We start from the raw sequence: 21,266 nt of genomic DNA, 5'->3' as shown, positions 1-21,266 counted from the left end.
CAGAAACATGCCGAACATCCAGCAAGTTAATCCACCTTCATCTAACAAGAACATACCTTAAAATCAACCAAAAATCACTATGCGTTTCCCACAAATGATACTCCTAGAGATATCCCAACATTTGAACCCAATAGTCTGCATTCCATATATTTAATCACAGGAACAAATGTTAAATGTTATCTTTATTCCCCGCTACAAAAATGAACAAAAGGATTCATGTTTCACAACGCTTATATTAAATGTGTCGCATGACGAGTATTTGTCATGTCGCTTAGTCTCTTGTAAACCATCTTAAGCAGTTTGCAAACTACAAATAAACAGCGGTGCAAAAGGACACAAAGCGCTGTGCGAGTTGAAAGTTTTAAATTGAGTAACACTTATTTTAAGCGCCTTGGACCCAATCCTGGGACCACCTACTCTAACCACTGTGAGAACTGACTGCAGACCATATGTGGTCAGAGAGAGAGAGAGGATGAAATGAGCCTTTTGCATTGGGTGTTCATACAGACGTTCACACCGTGAACCCGGACGACAGCAAGAAGAGAGAGAGCGAGAGAGAGGAGAGAGAGGGAGAGAGCGAGAGAGACACAGACCAGACTTGGCTGATGCACCTCTTCTAGAGCATCCATTTCACGGCATTTGGAAGCGTAGGAGACGTGCACATTTCTCTCTGAGAGGCGTGAGCTCTTCTCTCCTCTTAAGTCAGTTTCCTCGAGCGACTCCTTAGTCGTCCTGCTTTCATCGACAGTATTTTGTAACAATCCCGTTTCCTCGGAGCGCTAATAGGTCGTCCTCGGCTCCGGAAGGCGACACCGCATCTCGTTTGTGGCGATCCGCATCTCGAGACGCAAAAACGGAATATCCGACGGTTTCCAAGTTGCCCTGGAAGTTGCGCATTGACAGCACGAGATGGGGATCTGTGGCTATTTGTCGGCGCCGGGCAAATGCCTCGTCCTCCTCGGACTTAAATTGTTAATCCTTGTACCTGCAGGAGTTCCGGCCAGGAGCGGGGATTCGGTATTAAAGGACAACATCACCGTGAGACAGGGGGACAGCGCCGTGTTAAAGTAAGTCTCCTAACTGTGTGTCTTCACCACATCACTAATGGCATCTCATCTCGAGCCGCATGCAGATTTATCTCCTCGTGTTCTGCAGCGAGCGTCGGCTGGACCGGGAGTTACTAAAGGTCACCTCTGATGTCCCGTTCTTCCATATGCATTGCGCCTACCGATAGAAGTACGGCCACTGCACGCGCGTCGTGTGCAAGTTGCATAATGTGCGCATGTCGGTTTCCAGCCTCTCTTGCTCATTGCCCTTGAATGTTATTGATCCGGTTGCTTAAGTACCCGCTGAGCTTAGATACTCAAATTCGGCCTGGGAGGGGTTGTCTACGTATTGATTTCATTCTGTGATACAAATGCGATTATGACTTTTAATGTTAGGGCTGATTTGCGTTCGTCAGACTTCATGAAGACAGTGACTATTTCGAACAGATTGTGGCATAAATGATAAATAATTATTATTTAGATTCTCATACACACATTCACACAAACACCTACACACACACACACACACACACACACACACACACACACACACAAATATACAGCTACATTGTGTATACACACACAATGTAGCGGTATATATATATATGATCCGCCAAGTCCTATATTCCTATTTCTAAATCTTCTCTCCTCTCACGGTGATTCCTATTTTTTTGTCTCATCAAATTGCACGGTATGCTTGCTGTAGTTCTTTGTATAAGAATAGACCAGGTGCGGTGCTGCAACTTCACAATCAGTCACTGTGAAAAGATGTGTCCGCTCCACCTACCCACATGCCAACACACACACAAACATACATAATGTAAAACGTGCACATAGTCTAACAGAAACATTTTCCTTAGAAACAGACATAAAACACCCATTTACTTGGACTGTAATACACCTGTTACATCCACTGTTTAGCTGCCTAATTGTCAGTGTCGGCTGGAGACTGAGGGTCAGTGAGAGAGCTGATATACCGGTAATTGTTTCATGTTTCAATGGTAATAATCAAGGGTTAAGAGAATTGATGAAGGACATAATAGAATCAGCTTCACATTTTGCAAAGAATCAAGATACATTTGCAGTCGAGACCAAATAAGCGTGAAGTCATGCTTTTCAAAAAATGCTGAACAGTAGCACACAGTGTATACAGATGCTAGTACACTGCTAACTTAAGCATGATTAACAAAACGTTGCTCTCAAAAGAGGAAATTTGCCCGCACATTAACATGACTGTAATATCATGTTTATGTCTCTATATATGTATATTATCTCTTATAACTCTATATTTGTAATATAATTACACATTATCCTCAAGCTGTCAGGTCAGTGCAGTTCAGCTGCCTCCAGCCAGCTAAGATATGAGGTATTTAGACAAGAATAATTGCACAGTTTAATGACTGCTGACAAAAAAGAGGCAGCTAAACAGGTTGCCGTTGGATGAGATGGAAGGCGATCATGCAACATAGCAGCACCCACAAACCACTGAGGGGGTGGAAAGTCTGTATCCTTGAGTTTAGTCCTTGTCTTTCCTCCTCTACTCTGTTCAGCCTCTAAGAGCCACAGTGTCGGAGCCAGAAGTGTGTGCTGGCCTCCGCTCATTTGTGGAAGTTGTTGAGCAGTCGTTCGGATCCATAGAAATCAGATATTTCACTCTCCACACTGGATGGTGACAGGGAGTATTCCACCTATTGCTCCTTTGTCACACTGATGCTGCGCTGCGAATGGTTGCACCTGGAGCGGCTGCCGGGTCTCTTTTGGCAGCCGTTCTTCTTTTCTTGCCTTAACCTATGCCCCGCACAATAGAGGAGCCTTCAAATAACTCATGGAGCTGCCATGACCCTGAGAAGAATCTTAAAAGGAGAATGACAATGCAGTCGTGCTGCTCCTCAGTGTATCCAATAGACTGCCCTGAAGGTAGATGAAGCGCTACCCATTGCAGCCAGTGAGTCCATAATCAAGGAAACCATGCCCGCGTTGAGCTTTTCCCCTAGCAGGAAGGGCTGGACGGTGTTGAAATTCCAGCGGAGAAATTCTGATTCGTCTTTCCAGCTTCTGCGGGTGGGAGTGAGGCCCGTGGTGCTGGGATATGGCATTGTCCTCATCTTTGACAGCTAACTGGTACATGGCTAGAGCACCCCCGGGGCTGATGCTGTGAGCACCCACTGCCTCACCTGTGGGGAGCCCCTCTAACTCCCCAGTCACTTGATGAGGGCTGGGAGGGTCGGCAGTCTGAGAGGCTGTGGTGTTAACCTCTGATTTGATCAAAGCAATGAGAAGAGTAGACAGGCCGGAATTTCAAGACGCTGTAATATTTTCAAACTCATTTCCAAATATATAAAATGTTAGGAACTTGCATTTGCCACTCACAAATTGCTTTAATGAATGTTATTTGGCCATTAACTCTGTTTGGAAGTCAGCATGTTATATTGTGCCGTTCCTCTAAAAGTAAACTTCAAATCACCTGCATTGAAGTCGAAAAGAAAATGTGTTTAAAGAGCAATACACAGATTTCCTTCCAGCCAGGCACAGTTCTATTTAATTTATCACATCAAGAGCCCCAAAAAATGATCTGTGAGCTTGTTAAGGGTTAAATACTTTTAGGCCCAGCATTAGTGTAATCCTGGCAATATGTTTGAATAAAAGATGTGCTACATCAAAATGATTTCCTGTTGCTTGCAATTTTCCTATAGTGCTATTTTATTTCTACAGGGTATCATTAAGACAGTCAAAGATAACACAATGCAGAATCATACTCACATAAAGGAAGTGACTGCCAAATGGAACTAGAGCAGGAGAATAATCAGCATCATTCAGTACAGCTTGAAAAGCAATAATATTTTTTTATTTTACAGAAATGCAGACCTCTAGAAAAACTAAAATGCCTAACATGAACAACATGTTAGATAAACCAGAAGGTGATCCCAATTCTGAGACGATATTTTAAGCACACATACATGGAACGTGAACGTCTTTACAGAGGAATATAATTCATAGCCTAACCAATCAGGATTCTTGGGCAATAATTGATTTTCTTTTGGCTAGAATGTTGATGTGTTTGTCAGTATGTTTGTCAATGTGCCAGTGGTACAATCTACTATCTGATTCTAATATGCTAAGAAGTGAAAGATAGGGATGAACAAATACACACGTAGTATTCACGATATTTTGTAGGTTGTAGGCTTTACGCATGGAGCATCCCATTCTGCGCCTTGTAAATTTAATTTAATTCGTCCTCCCCGTTTTGCTATTATTGTATAATGAAAGATTGAGGAAATACTTTTTTTTAAAACTGAACCTAAACATATGCAACAACCTCATCAGTCAACTTTGTTCATATGTAGTCCTTTTAAGCAAATTATTAGAAAAAGGTACCTATACCAACATATGATAATTTCTGGGGGAGGTAATTTCTAGGGCGCAACACTGATTGCTCATTTCATGGGTAATTTGGGATTTTTGGGGTGACGCATATGCATATATTTTTGAAAAAAGCCAAGAAACAATGCATCCCATTACCGGTTTAGATTTTGAAAACCATGGCAACGGCCGGAGCTTCAGATCATTGGGGTCAACCTCAGCGGTCAGACACAGAACAGAAACCTTTTTAGGCCACAAGATGTTTATCCATTTTGGTCTGTAACCAGCGTCCTTGCAAAATCCACCGCTCACACTTAATGACGGCAAGGTTGGCTGATAGTTACCTCTTCCCGTCCCCCCACTCCCAAACAGCAGTTTTTCACAAGGCCGTGTCACTGCTGTTCTGTCTCTAATTCAGAAGAGGTCTGGGAACATGGACCGAAGGCCACTGCTTCTGGCTCCACTGATCTGCCACTGACAGGCCCTTTATAATCCGCCTCCCTGTGGCCCCACTCCCAGGTGGATAGATTAGCACCAGAGGTGGTTCGGGTAATGTGTGGCTGACCCTCACTTAGCCTTGGAAGCTACTGTGTTGAGAGCCCACTGATGACGGGCCCGTCCGAGTAAAAGTGCAGTCACACTAGAATTGACAGCCCTGTTCGAGAAGGTGTGAGCGGGTTAAATTGCTTGCTGTGCCAAGAGAACTTTTTCTGCCAGTGGGAAATGGAAGCCATAGTGATGGCGTAGCACTTTCTTATGATGTCTTCATGCCGCTTTGTGTGGAGTGATTTCAACCAGGGGGTATGCGTAAGGACAGGACAGGATGAGAACTTTCTTTTACTGTCCGCTTCACACTAGCTGAGATGCACATGTTGGGGGATGCATTTGAAGGAGGCATTCATTGACTATGTAAATGATTACAAGCAAATGTGGCAGGTGACGCAGGTCTGGTTTTATGTACAAGCAAAATTCTGATTTCCTTTTCACTTCTGGTAAACTTTCATAAGGGGAGCTATACCCGGTTACAAATCTGATCACTGGCCATAGGACTGCTGTTAGAACGATCATAATGGTATTAATATTATTTAAGATGATTAAAAAAATAAATATATTTTCTTTTACGTGAGGGTAATGTTATCCATGCATGTAAATATACTGATTTATATATAGAAAAAATAGTGTAAAAGTAATGTAAATTTAAAAAGTCAAAAGTAAAATAAACAGACAGGCAGCCCAGTTTGTTTGGCTACTTTAACTTGCACCAAAATAAAAGTCAATCTATTCCTCCACACACAAGTCTGGCTCACGTGTGACTCTGAAAAAAATAAAAAGACTATCACATCGGGTCAAGCGGGAGCGGAATACTTTGTAGTGTTAATTAGCAATCCGTGCTTACAAACGGACACATTTTATTTAGACAGATGAGATGCTCTTTTTTTTTTATATCAATTTGTTTTGCACTCACGGCATGGAGTGTTGTTCTATGTGGTTATCGCTGCTACTCGAGTGGTGGAGTACTGGAGGCTACTACTATTATTTTTATTTATTTATCAAGGGAAAGTAAGCGCGTTATAGATTATAATTGCTTTCATGCGGCATTATGCCGGTGAAGCATCTTTACTATTTATGCTGTGGATGACTCAATCCGTTGCATCTCAACTTTCGGTCATCAGTGTTTTACATTCTCCATTAATGTCATTTGGTAGCAATGGGGGCGATAGGACCGACGGACAAGGGGGGGGGGGGGGGGGGGTAGATGTCTTGGTCGATTGAAAAGTAGCTCGCTACTACTGTACATATCTATTTATTCACTTATTACACTTTACATATGCACATACTCTGCACTTTTTGCTATTTTTCACTTCTGGTTGGATGTTAAACTGCATTTCGTTGCCTCAGTACTTGTACCCTGTGCAATGACAATAAAATTGAATATAATCTAATCTAATACCATTCCGTAGTTGATATCCGGCCCTCTTGCCTTTATCTTCTCTCAGATCAGCGCAACCATTAAACACCAGGGATTTTGGTTAAGAAGATGAAGGTTTTAGAGTAGATGAGCGATATTAAATAATTTAGTGACAAAACAATCTGCTTCTTCACTATGATGTCAGATCGGTCTCAATAATTGCAAATGCACACAGAAAGACTCACAAATACAAACAAGGATTCACAAATGTGCAAGAACAATTCAGGAATATATTTGATTTACTAATGTCACTACTAGACGCCATTGTTTGCTGACTTCTGACCCGTCACTTCACCTCCGCAAATTGCGCGAGAGGATGGGGGAGCTGCGCTCATGTGAAAATGGGGGCGATATCTTATTCGCTACAGATCTGGTTCACGTTGAACAAAGACGTATTTGCGAATACAGCCACTTGGGAATGCCTTAAAAAATCCACACACAAATGTGGAGCAATCCACAAACAAATGCAGTGCGATCCACAAATAAATACATACAAATCCACAAAGACACACATACAAATGCAGAAATAGATTTGTAATTCATTCATCTGTGCATTGGATTGTATTTGTGAATTGTGCCGCGTGCATTTGTGAGTCAAATTTATTTGTAAATTCATCTGTGTGCATTTGTGATATTATTTATTATTTGAATATTGGAAGATATTTGTCAGTTATTCTGTGCGCATTTGTGAATCTTTCTGTTTGCATTCATGAGTCTTTCTGTGTCCATTTGCAATTATTGAAACTGATCTATCTCCAAACAAATGCACACAGGAAGACTCACAAGTGTGTACAGAACAATTCACAAATATATTCAATTTACCTAATAGATTTGCAATTATTGAGACTGATCTGTCCCCATACTTCACTAAAATTCCGCCGCAGTCTGTATACCTAGACTTGAGAGTTTCAGAGTGTTCAGTGGTGTGTTCCAACGGACATGTCGTACCTGCAATAACAAAAAGGTAGAGTTTGTGCAGAATTACTTATTAACGTTTCTAGTTAGTTTGTTGAATTGGGCTCCAGAGGTTGAAGAGGAACACTGCACTGCACCCAAACAGTGCTAGAAGGTAGTTAGTTACAACTACAAATGACAGAGGGAAGCTTAAGGGGAAGAAGATTGGACACAGTGAGGTTGTTTATTTCTTCCCACTCATACAATGATATATAATTTCAACCGCTATTTTTCAGAAACCCACCCAGGCATGGAGAAACATGCCGAAATACCCCTTTTTCCATTCTAATAAATGTAAAGCAATCCACAAATAAAAAACTAACTGAAAGGTAGAAATATGTGGATACAAAGAATATTTTTTCTTGAAAGAAAAAAAACATCTAGTCCTCATCATAGGACTTACTCATGCAACTATATGCATATTTAATTTATTAAATTTTTATGTCCATCTATCACCCTAAAAACAACAGTTGTATTCTGAAAGATTTTTTTAAAGCAAGTTGTTTTAGTCCCTTGAAATCGGATAACAGCTAATACACAGTTGTATCCACAAAAGGCAGATTTAAATATGTATGCAACACAATTAAATGCAGAGAGGTACTGATTTGTCAACAGTTATTGGATTCAAACGCTGAAGGTCTTGGTTCAAAGCGATAAAGTTGAGTTTAATCCAAGGATAAAAGTTACTTCATTTACAGTTTTTCTTGATTGATACGATTTTGTTTTTCAAAACAGAGCACACAATTATCACACCCACAAACTCAATTCACAAAACAGATCATTTGCAAAATGAAACACTTGTAAAAACTATACACTAATCTATCGAATCCATATTTTGTTACCATATGACACACACATTGCATATGACGTTGTTCTGTTTGTACCAGTTACAGACTGCTGTTTACCTTAAACTATAATAGCTGATTCTACAATCGCTAAAAGTGTTGAAGCGAAGTACACTAAATAAGTGCAAAACATAGCCTACATTTGCACCACTATAAGCATAATGTCTGTTTTTGCAAAACAATACACACAGTGATTTGTCAAACTGTTGTATACAGCACACAAGACCAATGCAGCAGACTGATGAAAATATAGTTTACTCAATTTTTTCCATATACTCAAATTAGTCAAGATGTCAACATGGAGATTCAAAACAAGAAACAAGTTCCTGTTTATATGCATTAGACAAACATAACATTGGATCCAGTACAAAAAAACTGAAAATACAGTACAGATAATGCAACACGTTGTCTCTTCATCTATCTGGATCTGGCCTCCTCCTCGGGGGATTCCCCTCTCATTCCTTCCATTTTGGTTGAAGAAAGATGAACTCACCTGCTGCATTTTATTGTTCTTAAAACGGATTGGTGTGTCTGCAATTAAGCAATCTTGTGTTTGTGGACCTGATGGCTGTGTTCAACCAATTGGCGCATGGGTGTGGTAATTTGACAATCAGTGCTTTGGAGTGCAAGGAGTGCAAGGAAGTGGGATCTTGATATACTTCCGTGTGTAATGTATAGAACTGTGTTTAGTGTTTTGTAAATCACTGTGTGTATTGTTTTGCAAACCATCTTTATCAGATTCATGAACTCATCATTCTAACAGCATCATCAGCTACCACCACCAGTATCTGGACTCTATGGGGGGGATTTCTCATGCTGCTGCTCAAGGCAGATGGCCCCCGATTAAAAATCTCCCATAAGAGTCCAAGCGCAAAATATCATCTGCTAATAATAAACAATTATCTTTACATTATCTGACTTTTTTCTACAGTCTAACTTTTCAGCAACAACAATTCACCACATCACCATCTGAGTCACCAATTAGTTTTTTCCTGATCATTTTACCAGAAAAGACATCTTACGCTGTTAGACTAAACCACAAGATTATTTTACCGACCAGCACCATGATTTGGCAGAGAAGTGACAAATGGCATGTAAGAGTGGGCTAAAGCTACGAATGAATCTGTAATATGGTTGTGTTGTATGTCAGAATTGATGGGCATTGCATGCATGTTTAGATAAGGCTTCTTGGCTCCAGCTAGCGACAATATAAGCAAAGAGTTTTTACAGAGATGGGGAGAATACGTGCTAATGGGGTAAAGCATGGGGTGGAAAACAGCCAAGGTTAATGTTGGGCTGCCATACCTGAATATTTATTTAATGTTAGTTGATATGGCCTGCCGCCGGCATCGTTTGTCATTTTAACCAGTGAAAGTGACAGTTTTAATGAAAATGCTAAAAGATGAATATTTCGAGCACTGCTCTGTAGGGATGCCACGGTGAGGACGTTTTCCCAACCCGGTATTTAACAACAAATGTGGCCAAAATATTGGGTTATATATATATATGCATATATATATATGTATATATATATATATATATATATATATATATATATATACACATATGTATATATATATGTGTGTATATATATATATATATACATATGTATATATATATACATATATATATATATATATATATATATATGTATATATATATACATATATATACATATATATATATATATATATATATATATGTATATATATATATATATATATATATACACATTTGTATGTCTACGCACATCATAGTATTCCACAAAAGTGAAGTGGAATTGTAAGGGCTTTGTCCACTTATAATACCCCAGTATTGAGTGCAGTGGTTAAATCAAATAGAAGATTGAAGTGAAAGTAATCATCACAGCGAGACTGTTGACTCTCTTCAGTTCTATCCACCCTAAGAATTAAAATGTTCAAATGATGTATGTCTCTCAATAATACTGTGGCAGTGATGTAGCTCTGTCATGTCGACCCACAGGATATACTTGAGGTTGGGGGTCGGGATCCCACGTCCCTTTTTCCAGTAGACCACCATCAGTCCAAGCATTCCCAAACATCAATCTTACACAGGTTGGGTTCCAGCATCTTTGTGTTGTCGTAAATCACTGAGTCATTTATTTTTAATAACCAGGAACCTAGGTGCTGTGCCGCAGTCCAACTTGATCCTCCTCTTAGATCCAGCCCCATCCATTACAGCCCATCTTCACAGTCCCCTCTATGTGCATGTTTGGCTGCACTTTTCTGAAATCATTAATACTCATCAGCAACGGCTTCCATTCATGCCACATTCTGCCAGGAAATTCACGTTCTACTACTCCTACCTTTTCTTCTCCCTCTTCTCTTTCGCACACTCATCCATCTTGGTCATCACCCTCTGCACTCATAGCCCAGCACCCACCCATAAAAAGGTGCCTTCTGAACAATAGTTGTATAAAAACTAAGTATAATGAAATTCAGTTATAGTTGTATGCTTATTTTCTGCCATATGTTTGCTTAGGTTACAAGAATCTCAGGGCTTTTGTGTCGCAAAGAGGTGAAAGTGGAAATGATTTTTCAGTTGAGTGATCACTAAAATCAAAGATAACATTGCATCTCCGACTTAGCGTTCACATTCCATTCCAGCAGTTGTTAAACTCCCCGCTACATTACAATTATTGGCATCAGGATCATTTTGAACAGTCATGGCATCAGCAGTGATCGGAAGTATCACAGCGAGGGCTTTCTGCGCTGTGGCCCTGGCACTGAATGTTTGCAAATGCACGTACATGAGGGCCTCAATGTCTAAACAAAAATGGATGATATTCAAAGCAAGATTTAGCTGAGAAAGATATACGGGTATTGTTAACATAACACATATTATTAATGTCCACTGTAGGTGTGTATCAAGGGATGCCAGATCCAAAATTTTTGTTTTGAGATTATTGCACCAACATTACTGATTACCAACATACAGATTACATAATGAGAATATGACAATATAAGAGCATAATAATACAAGTATGCTCTTTCAAAGAACAAATAACTTTTTATTCTTCATAATATATAGATATTAAAGTCAGAACGTGAAAACATTTATCCTGAATAAATAAAACAAATAAATAATAAGCGCAAGGGACACGTAGCTGGCAAAGCATCGGCCTTGTGCGATGCGGTAGGGTTCGAGAAAATGTTTACACCAGAAAGGCATGCTGCGCCAGCCCAGTGGGGCTTCAACCGCCGGTGGGGCTTGGCTGTAGATATCACGAAAAAAGAACACTTCATAATACGTTGGGATCAAGCATTCCCTTCACACGTGGGTGTTCGTTCTGTGCGTGCGTGCATGTGTGGATACGGTGCAGATTGTGACCCGCAGCACCAAAAATGATCACGCTCATTTCATATATGGTGCGATAAGTCATTATATCGCTTATCGCGACAGGTCTATCGGTTGTACCACAAGTGATTTAAATCAAAGGATCGACTGTTCAATCCTCAGCTCTACTAGTGTGCATGTCGATGTGTCCTTGGGCAAAACACTCAAATGAACCTGTAACTACGTTGTGTGAATGCTATGAATATTTGTTTCTGGTGAGCAGGTAGCACAGTGTATGGTAGCTGCTGTCATCAGGGTGTCAATGGGTGAATTATGACATGTAGTGTTTAAGAGCTTTAAAAGGTTAAAAGACTCAAAACGAGATATATTGCTAGAAGAGATATATTGCAGTACAGTCAATTTGCCAAACACTTTGACCCTAATACTCCTTCACAAATATCCACTACGTGTTTAAAGTTACAGTTTATACTGATGGGGCTGTGACATGAGAAAGTGTTAGAGGAACCAAAGTTGGACTTTTCTTTAGCCAACATGTTTCCAGTAACACTCGGTTGGGTGGCTGTTTGATCCAGCTCCTAGGCCATAGCAAATGGTGAAATCACATACTGTACTTCTAGTTACAAATATTTAACTTAATTGAACTTAAACAGACTGCCCTTGAATCAGGAATCAGGAACATTTATTCCCAAAATATGTTAAGACATACAAGGAATTTGACATGCAGCTGGTGCCTGTTAAACTAACATATATAACAAACTCACATTTAAAGAATAATGACAAGGTTGGAAGTTAATTTGATATTCCAAATGTGTTATGTGAAGAAAGGTTGACATTTCATCTCGTCTCATCTCATCTTCAACTGCTTATCCAGGGTTGGGTTACGGGGGAAGCCGTTCCAGCAGGGCACCCCAAACTTCCCTTTCCCGGGAAAACTTACTCTGTCACACTATTAATTAACAGATGTCAACGATCAACAGATCTGTTAAACGGTTTATTTATTAACAGATGTTGATAGAGATTGTGGCAGAGAAAGTTCGCTTATGTACGGGTGGTACATAGTGGAAACCAGATATATAAACTGGACTCACAATTATTACAGTTCCCTCTTGTTTTTAGCACACTGTTGCTTGTTGCTTGACCTTGGCAATGAGGGACTAACGCTGTTCCTCACTTCAGGCTTTCACTTGAAGAGCTACCATCTGAGTTGATGCACTGTTGGTAGGCATTAAAGCGGCTCTTAAGATCCCGTGTTCCGTGCCCATCGTCCGCTCCACTTGAGATTTCATTTCAGAAATCCGACGTCTCCGACCATCTGTTGGCACAAAGTACTGGCCTCCCGTGAGCAGACAAATCATTTCCTAATTCTTCCGCCGCTCCTTTGGACCTGGATCCCAGCCGCCGGTCTTCTAACCAAACAGATCCCCCTAATGAAGGAATATGGCAGAGAAAAGTGCCTCCCATCGATTCTGTTCCCGGGCTAATGCCGCCTCAAGGATAGTGCAGACAAGCTATACTTAGAATCATTGATACATTGGATGTAATATCTCTGTTGTCATATTGTGTTTTAAAAGCTCTGGAAGGAGAACATGATAAGAAGATTCAACTAATTAATTTCAACTGAACAAAAAATCTGCAGTCGACCATTGGCAGCAGCATGCAATAAATATGGCTGTCAAATGGCCTTGGCTGCAAGCCTTAGCTTACGACCTGATCACTGTGTGAGCGCCTTGAACATGCCTATCATGTACCAGGCAATGCATTACAGTGATTATATCCATATTAGTAAACTGTTTGGTCTGTAAAACAATTTGAGGTTCCCCCGTCTGCCTTCAGTACCAATAAATGATATATTGTGATATATTGACCTTACGCACAGGAATCTGGATAAGCGAGGCAAAGTCATTTTTGTTAGTGTGTGGCTTATTAGAAATATTTGTTGGCCTTCTGATACAGAGATGAGATGGATAATCACATATCTGTCATATGTTTATGCCTCCCAGGAAACACAGCATGCCGATCCAACTTTTACTTTCTGATTGATGGGTTGTTTTAAAGGCACATGCTGTAGATGTGGTGCTGCATTTTTAGGCACATTGAAATCAATAAGTGTCTCTAATTTAGTATTGCTACCAGATTTCACTGTTTGAGGGCCTGGAAGGGGGAAGGGAATTAATCTCAGTCTGCCAGCTAATGGTGCTCATTAATATGGAGAAAACTGACAAGGAGTCAGCTGGGAAGAATGTCATACCACATTAGACCTATAAGTGGCTGAAACCACTGGCTTTAATGAGTTGATTTTTTCTCACATTGATCCTCCACCCCCCTTCTCTGCTGATAATCACATTGAGAGTCAAATTCATGTTCTAAATTTCTGCTGTGGTGAAATATTAAATAATATTAAGTGGGACTTAATACCCAGTTTTACTTTTACATCATTCAATGTTTTTATGTAGTGCTAAACCACTTTTTTGCAAAAATATCTCCAGTTTGCTTAAGGTGAATAGACAGTGAGTTCTAGGACAGTTGAATAAACACTTAATATAATTGAGTTCCCAAAAGTTGGACACAAATGTATCTGGGTATGTTATCAACTTAATCCAAAGGCAAATCACAACAGCGATGTTTGAATGTACTGAATGTCCCTCAGAAAGTTAAAAACATTTTTTTACTTGTATTATTATGGTTTCACCAGTCTAAATCAATCTTCTTCGTCTCCTGGTTGCACCAAACTGAGTTAATCTCCTGAACACAGCATATATCTTAATACCAGGTACTGATCTGACAGGGATCTTGCTCTAGAAACTTAAAATAAAACGTTTCTCACACACTAGACTCAAGGAACCATTGGTTAATGATGAAACGGTAATACATCATAGGAGAAATGTTCCCAAGCCTTAAAACGGTTTACTATCAACTGATTCTTCTGTTTTAATGCAATGATTTTGTCATATCTTTATATACACATACAACAAACAGCTATTTTTCGGTCAAAACAACAATTTTTGATATTTTTCTGATATTCACTCCAGACGTTGATAATCCTCATTTTGTCTTTTGGCTGTCATCATCTTGGGTTTATTGCCGTTGCCATCCTGTTTTATCTTCATCCTGGAGTACTCAACTCAACTTCATTAACATAGCATGTGTCATACAATTATTCACCCTCAACTGCTTCAAGAGCTAGATTAAAACACCACACACTGAATAATAGAATGAATAAGTAATAAACTATAACAAGGAATAAAAGTTATAAAAAAATCAACATCATATTTAGTTTTCTAGCTAAATGTTGTTGTTACTAAAATTGAATACCTTTTCAGACTTCCTCAACCTTCATTATACATTAAAGATAAATGTATTTTGTTCATGTAATACTTCAAATGTATTTCATCATAATGCAATACTGTCTATACTGTGTATTAGTGTGTTAATAGCGCTTAGTTGCTGTAAAGGAAGTGACTCTCAGTTTTTGAGCATACCTGTTTATTTAGTCTTCATCTGTGCAGCACAGATGTTGCTACATTGCCTGGAAGGCACACTGCGACCTCTGTGTGCTTTCATTACTCTGTGCAGCTCCATGTTCACTCCATTCACGGAGCGTGTTGTATGTGAGGCTTAAGTACCAACTCTACAACACTCATGAGAAAAGCTGACGTATAATTGAGGAGCTCATATTTTGATAACTATCTTTGTATTCCTTTGTTAGACTTCCCTTTTTCCCCTTATTTATCTTGTTCAACAGCAGGTTCCAGTTTCCAATGTACAACCAAAAATTAATGTCTTCAAAGGATATATATGTTTTTTTGTATTTCTTTCTATTAAAAAAACAGGCGGTTGTGTTAGTTTTACCATAATAATTAAGGGTGAAAATACAGATTGCTTCTTACCTAAGCATCTTTTGTTAGGAGTGAAATTATGGTGCTGGTGGATATATCCAAGGCTTTTGGAAGTTTAATGACAGAATAATCTACAAATTATATTATAAGCACCGTTTGGAAGATTCAAACCAGAGGATATTTGAAAAGGAGTGCGCCCTTGAATTGAGACATTTTTCTCCTGGAGGCTGATACCTCTGGTTTGGATCATATACTAGCCGTGTTATACCTCTGCCAACACGTACTGATCCATCTCAGTCTGATTAACCTTTGCAGATTCAGCATGAGGGTGGACGGCAACACAGTCTCAATAATATGCACATACATCTGACAGGATCTGATTAATTTGCAAGGCTATTTCACAACCTTCAACGTTCCCACTTCTGCTCTCTCTGCAGTCAAACCAAAACCTCACGGTTGGCCCGAAGTGTAGAGAGTAATAACAAAGATGTAGACTCCAATGATCCCTTGGTAAAATTTTATCATTTGTCATCTTTTTGAGTCACTTTTGGTTGCAAAAAAACCAGATGGTGCTCACCAAAAACCAAGATGGTGACAACAAAAATGCTGAATTCAAGGCTTTAAAACATCATCAACAAGCCACTGGCTGACAGTTTATTTGTCAGACCTTCATTAATCAATCTTTAATCTAATTAGACTCTAATCTCTAATTAAATCGTAATGATAATAGCGTTGGTTACAGAGTATGTAAAGAATTATCTACTAAACAAACACAAAAACAAAAACTAATCCATCTCTCTTCTACTTGCAATATTATATTTGTTCTGCTCAAGCACAATTGGCCCATATTTACAAAAGCCACTGAGCATGCAGCTAACCCCCTAAAGTATATGAATCACCTTGTTTAACATGTAATCATCAAGACAAAGCAGCAAATGCCTTTCTGACGTGCATGCACCTTCCAGACTATTAGTCTCATGCAGAGGCCTCCAGGGGACACATCTAAAGCCTCTTTTAACAAAATGACTCATGCTGTTTAGTTTTTCCTGCTATATCTTCTTCCTTTCAAGGGTCTTGTTTTATTTTAAAGAAAACTTTTTGACGTTTTGTCCCATTTGAATTTTGAATCAGTATTTCAGTACCAGATTCTGCAGAATCAGGAGAAGCTCTAAGATTCCCGAGGAGGGTTTCCTTTCTCTGTCGACACATGCACTGCCGTTTTTAATTGCGTGTTGTGGTCAGATACACAACCCCTGGATCCAATCTCCTGTAAATTCACTTCATCCTGCTCAACCTCCCAGCAGGTTTCTTAAACAAAGCTCTGAACACCGCAAGTTACAGTTTTTTGGATGTTCTTAGAGGCTACTTCTACACAGAGCTGATTCCTTATACTGACGGTGAGCAATAAAAACTCCCTACAAACCTAACGCATTGAGATAAAAGGCTTAGTTTAACCTCCAAGTCCATTGAGTGAAAGTTGAAACTTAATAAAAGAGCAGCTTGAATAAGGTGAGCCCGGTGCAATGTAAAAAAATAAGCAAAATCTTGACACAGTAGAATAAGAAGCGTGTGAGTGTGTGAGAAGAGGACTAATTTCGTGCTTTGGAACGCACCAACTAAACCATGTAGTTTATTGGATATGGGTTTTTGATTGACTTGATGAATAGGAAGAAAGGAATGTTAATAGGTGCAATAGTTCAGCCAGAGAACAACGACAAGAAATTCAATTCTGACACTAATTCTGCCTGTCTTCACTACGCAGGTACACAGCAAGAGGATTGCATAGTTGTTATTTTATCTCAAGGCACAATCTCACCCTTCATACAGCTCTAATACAGGCTGAGCTTGGGCCAATTCAAGTTTAGAAGTTCTTTTCTTCACTGTGAAGGAAGTTTTAGCTCTTATTCATATCTGCATCAAACAATGGAAAAGTGTGTTTATAATTACAGCTACAGTACAGCTACTCCGAGTGTAGGGATTGAAATTAAATGTCAAGGAGACATTTTATTTCATTCTTCTGATACAGTACGGGATGAACTTCAAAGCTGACAGCACAGATCTGGCCCTCATGTATTTCATTTCAGTGTGACTGGATCACTGGTATTACAGCTTTAAAAATAATGCTCAAGAGCATGTTTTGTCTGAGCACATGAACATCCCAGCAGCAATCAATCTGAAGAACTATGGTTGGCTTTGAAAAAATCTCTGGTAAATTAGGTATCCATGGTAACAACAAAAGCATAACATCTCCAATCTTTCTAACTGGTTGATCGATATTTGTTCACTGTCAATGTTATCCTTTCATTTCCTCTGTACAAACAAGGACGTTCTATAAACCCACTTTTCCTTCATTATTTGAATTGTTTATTTGCGTTTCATTCAAGAAATTTTCAAACCAGGAAATGCAGAAGGGGACCCTGCCTTTCAAAGGCTATTTAAATATATTAGTTAGTTAAAGTATTTTTTTTTTCAGCATAGGGTTCCATATATTGAAGCACTATCAGATCACAACAGATATACGTAGTGACAATGAGATACAGGTTTGGAGGCTTCCCAATTTCACAGCAGATGAATAGAGCGCTAACGAGTCATGTCAATTTTTATAGCACCATATCACATAAAGCAGTTCAGATTTCAGTAAAAAAAAAGTACGCTGATTTCAGAATATATACCAAAAACCAGGTGTGTTGGTGTGTGTGACATGGGGAAAAGAGGGATGCGTAATAAATATTAATAGTCCGAGAAAGAAGCAATTTATCCTCCAGGAAGCCGCTGCTCGTTTTTTTTTCTTTCTTTTGACTTAAGTACTTCTGTACATCACAAATTCAACTTAGTCAGATCGAGTGAAAACAACTACCAAGTATTTCAAGATGTATTACTTAACATAAACAAGAATTTTTGGGAGGAAAAGATTGTTACAGGAAAACACACAAAAATGAGAAATTACTTTTTGTAAGATAGCCTATGAAGTGTATGAAGATCTGTTGGTTTGTTTCTTACGTAACTTAAGCTACAAACATTATGTCAAGTGGCATAGAAACATAGCGTCACTTAAGCAAACAGATAACGCAGCTTTTGGTTTTGAACAAAACATGGACACCAGCTTCCTGAATGGAAATACTGTTTGTGTTGGCCCCTGACTGCTGTACTGTGGAGACCTTACTTGCTTGTTATTTTACATCAGTCTTTATTACTGACATGGAATGGTTTACATTCACGTCTCATACATTGACCACGCGTTCATATTTTACGACCTGCGAGTTGGACCAGGCTTTCTATTGCAAGGAAATGCAAACGCATGAACACAAGAAATTAACAGTCATACCATATGTTCTAATCGTATCACGTGCATCATAGAGCATATAGTTATCAATTTATTGAACTGTACCGTAGAAGCATAATGTATGCTTTTACACATTTCGGAAGGCCTTCTTTCAGTGTGTAAGGTTTAGTTTTATTTCTTCTTTTATGCAGGTTAAGAATCGGAGATTAAGGTGCAGTAATTTGCAACTTCCATCTGTCATGTCAATGAGGAAGCAGCCCCTGTGTACATGATTCAAGAGCAGTGGGAAAATAACGCCAACCAAACCTTTCATCTAAAAAACAGGTCGATCAACCCAGCACTTAATTTGGGAAGAACTTCAAAATCATAATTCCAACATTTATTCTTTGGTCCTTTCAGGGGAACAAGTAACACTCACGCCCCTAATAGAACAAATACAAGGAGGGGCTAATAATGACACATGGCCCACTTATTCCAGACGTTGTGTTTAACATTCAAAATGAAACTGCAAGATATGTCTGCAGCAGTGGCTTAATGACACTCTATTCAGTCTTGCTAAAACATAGCGCCATGAGTGGTGCAAGTCGGTTCAATCTCAATATCGGGTTTTCATGGTATGAATAGTGAGGCTTTACAGATTTAACCTTAGACTGCCTGTCCAATGTCCCTTACTTGGTATTGAGAGTAATGAGAACCATGAAAAGCAGACTGTTGGCAGTGACCCCTTTGATTCTGCACTAAATTTGAAGTTGTCAAGTTGAGACGGTAATCTCCGTTGTGGGGACAACGCTATCACTGCACTTAATTACAGCGCTTGGGTCACAGTACACACTACTACAGACCAGTTCCCACTATCATGCATTCCCATATAGGCAAGGCAATTTTATTTGTATAGCACATTTCAACAACAAGGTAATTCAAAGTCTTTCACATAAAACCATTAAAAACATCAACAACATAAAGCAAGGAGATCTATAAACAGTTAAGAACATAAAAATGAGCAGCTTTCAGATCCGAGCAACATTTTTTGTAAACTGCCACAGGGCTGAAAATGAAATTGTTGTATGTGTCAGCATTTAACATTACTAAAGCTAGTCCCTCAGTGTGCAGTGTGGAGCTTCTGAGCTTTATTTCTATACATTGTATAGACAGTGTCCCTTTCTTGCAGAAATCTGTCCCAAAGACATACTGAACAAAAACATATCAGGGCGAAGGCAGACTTTGTCCTGAAACACAGTTACCATATGGGAAAAAACACAGTACTGTAAGTTGTTATAAATAATGGATAATGTCTCCATTTTGGAAGAAGGCACGAATAAAATGTGTTATTTTCTGACATTAAACATTCTGGCCAGGTGCCCCAATAGATTAATAGCTGAACAGATACAAACGTGCTTGAATGAATCATTGGTAAGACCTTGCTTGTGCCCTCGTTAATACAGACCTCGCTTTGTAGAAGCATCTCTAGCTGTGAGGGAGCAGGGTCAATGATGTTGTTCTCCACAAAGTGCATTGCACTCATTTGTCAGGTGGCATATTGGTAAATTTAATAGAATGCTTCCTGACCATGGTAGTACATCTGATAGAATGAGCTTTGGAACAAGGGCAAAGCCCCCCTCGTAAACCTTGATAGTGGTCCGTCAATCCAGATAAAACTTAGCTTTTAACATTCGTCCGGCATCCTGCATTAAATCTACACACTTGTCTTGGCTGAAATAAGCTGTGTCCCTTTGGATTGGATTGTCTCATCAGCCCTAGGTCGGACACAGACAGACACCACTGTAGAGCTGAACAACTGTCATGTTACATCTGAAGACCAGACAGAGGGAATCATGCTGCTTTTTTTTATTTTAATACATGACATCACATGTCTAATACATTTTTCTTTCTTCTATTAGAGGAAATTTGCTCTACCTACATTGGACGATGAGTAGTAATATTTCTTTGAACAACAGATACGAAAATTGCACTGCATGGTCTAGTGGAGATATTCTGTTTCTGAAGTATTTGCTTCAAGAGCTTACTTTGAGAGGAGGAGTATCTAATGCTACATCGTCTTTTTGTCAAACGGATGTATTTCATCAGTCATAAGAGGGTAATTTTCCTAGAATTAAAATTGATTGTTCTGGAAATCTCAAGGTGGAGCAGACAATTTGAATCCAATCCATAAACTCAAAAGCGCTGTACCTTTGATTATTCCACCATACTAGTGTAGACTAGTCCAATAAGAAATACTTTTTTAAAAGAATAATAGTAAATATAGAAAATATGAAATCATGTTCTCTGATTTTTTTCATTGTCACCTTTTGTTGTACATTGCATACAAAACAAAAACATGAATGATTTGGAAATAGCTTCTCCAGAAATGTAATTGTACACTACTTTTTCTAGTTCTTGCACTTTATCAACGTTGTAATTTACCATGCTCAATAGTGTACTGAAAGGAGCTAAAAATGCTCTATTTAACAACAGTTTCAAATAATAGATTTACTGTAGTTTCACAATGAAAATAAAAGATTATTCCTCTCCAACTAACACATGCTTATTTACTCGATTTATCCAATTGAAGTCCTGCTGTTGGACAGGTCACTGCCTTTAAGTAACGAGACATCAAAAAAGTCAACCCTTACTTTCATGATAAATATCCAACATAAA

At 39.1% G+C, this 21,266-nt stretch overlaps 1 protein-coding gene across 2 annotated transcripts in view; it reads left to right on the top strand.

Moving 5' to 3' along the window:
- Nucleotides 1–21,266, top strand: part of opcml (opioid binding protein/cell adhesion molecule-like) — a 215,589-nt gene that overhangs the window by 83,049 nt on the left and 111,274 nt on the right. Inside the window, exon 2 of one of the 2 annotated variants that reach the window (XM_040181443.2) lies at nt 992–1,067. In XM_040181443.2, coding sequence (XP_040037377.1) covers nt 992–1,067 — 76 coding nt within the window. Of the gene's footprint in view, nt 1–522; nt 1,068–21,266 lie in introns of those variants that run through there. The other variant, XM_040181442.2, reaches the window with a different exon arrangement.

Source organism: Gasterosteus aculeatus, chromosome 7, assembly GCF_964276395.1.
Source record: "Gasterosteus aculeatus chromosome 7, fGasAcu3.hap1.1, whole genome shotgun sequence".
Classification (NCBI taxonomy): domain Eukaryota; kingdom Metazoa; phylum Chordata; class Actinopteri; order Perciformes; family Gasterosteidae; genus Gasterosteus; species Gasterosteus aculeatus.
Note: the sequence above shows the minus strand (reverse complement) of the source record. Positions and strands in the feature narration are given on the sequence as shown.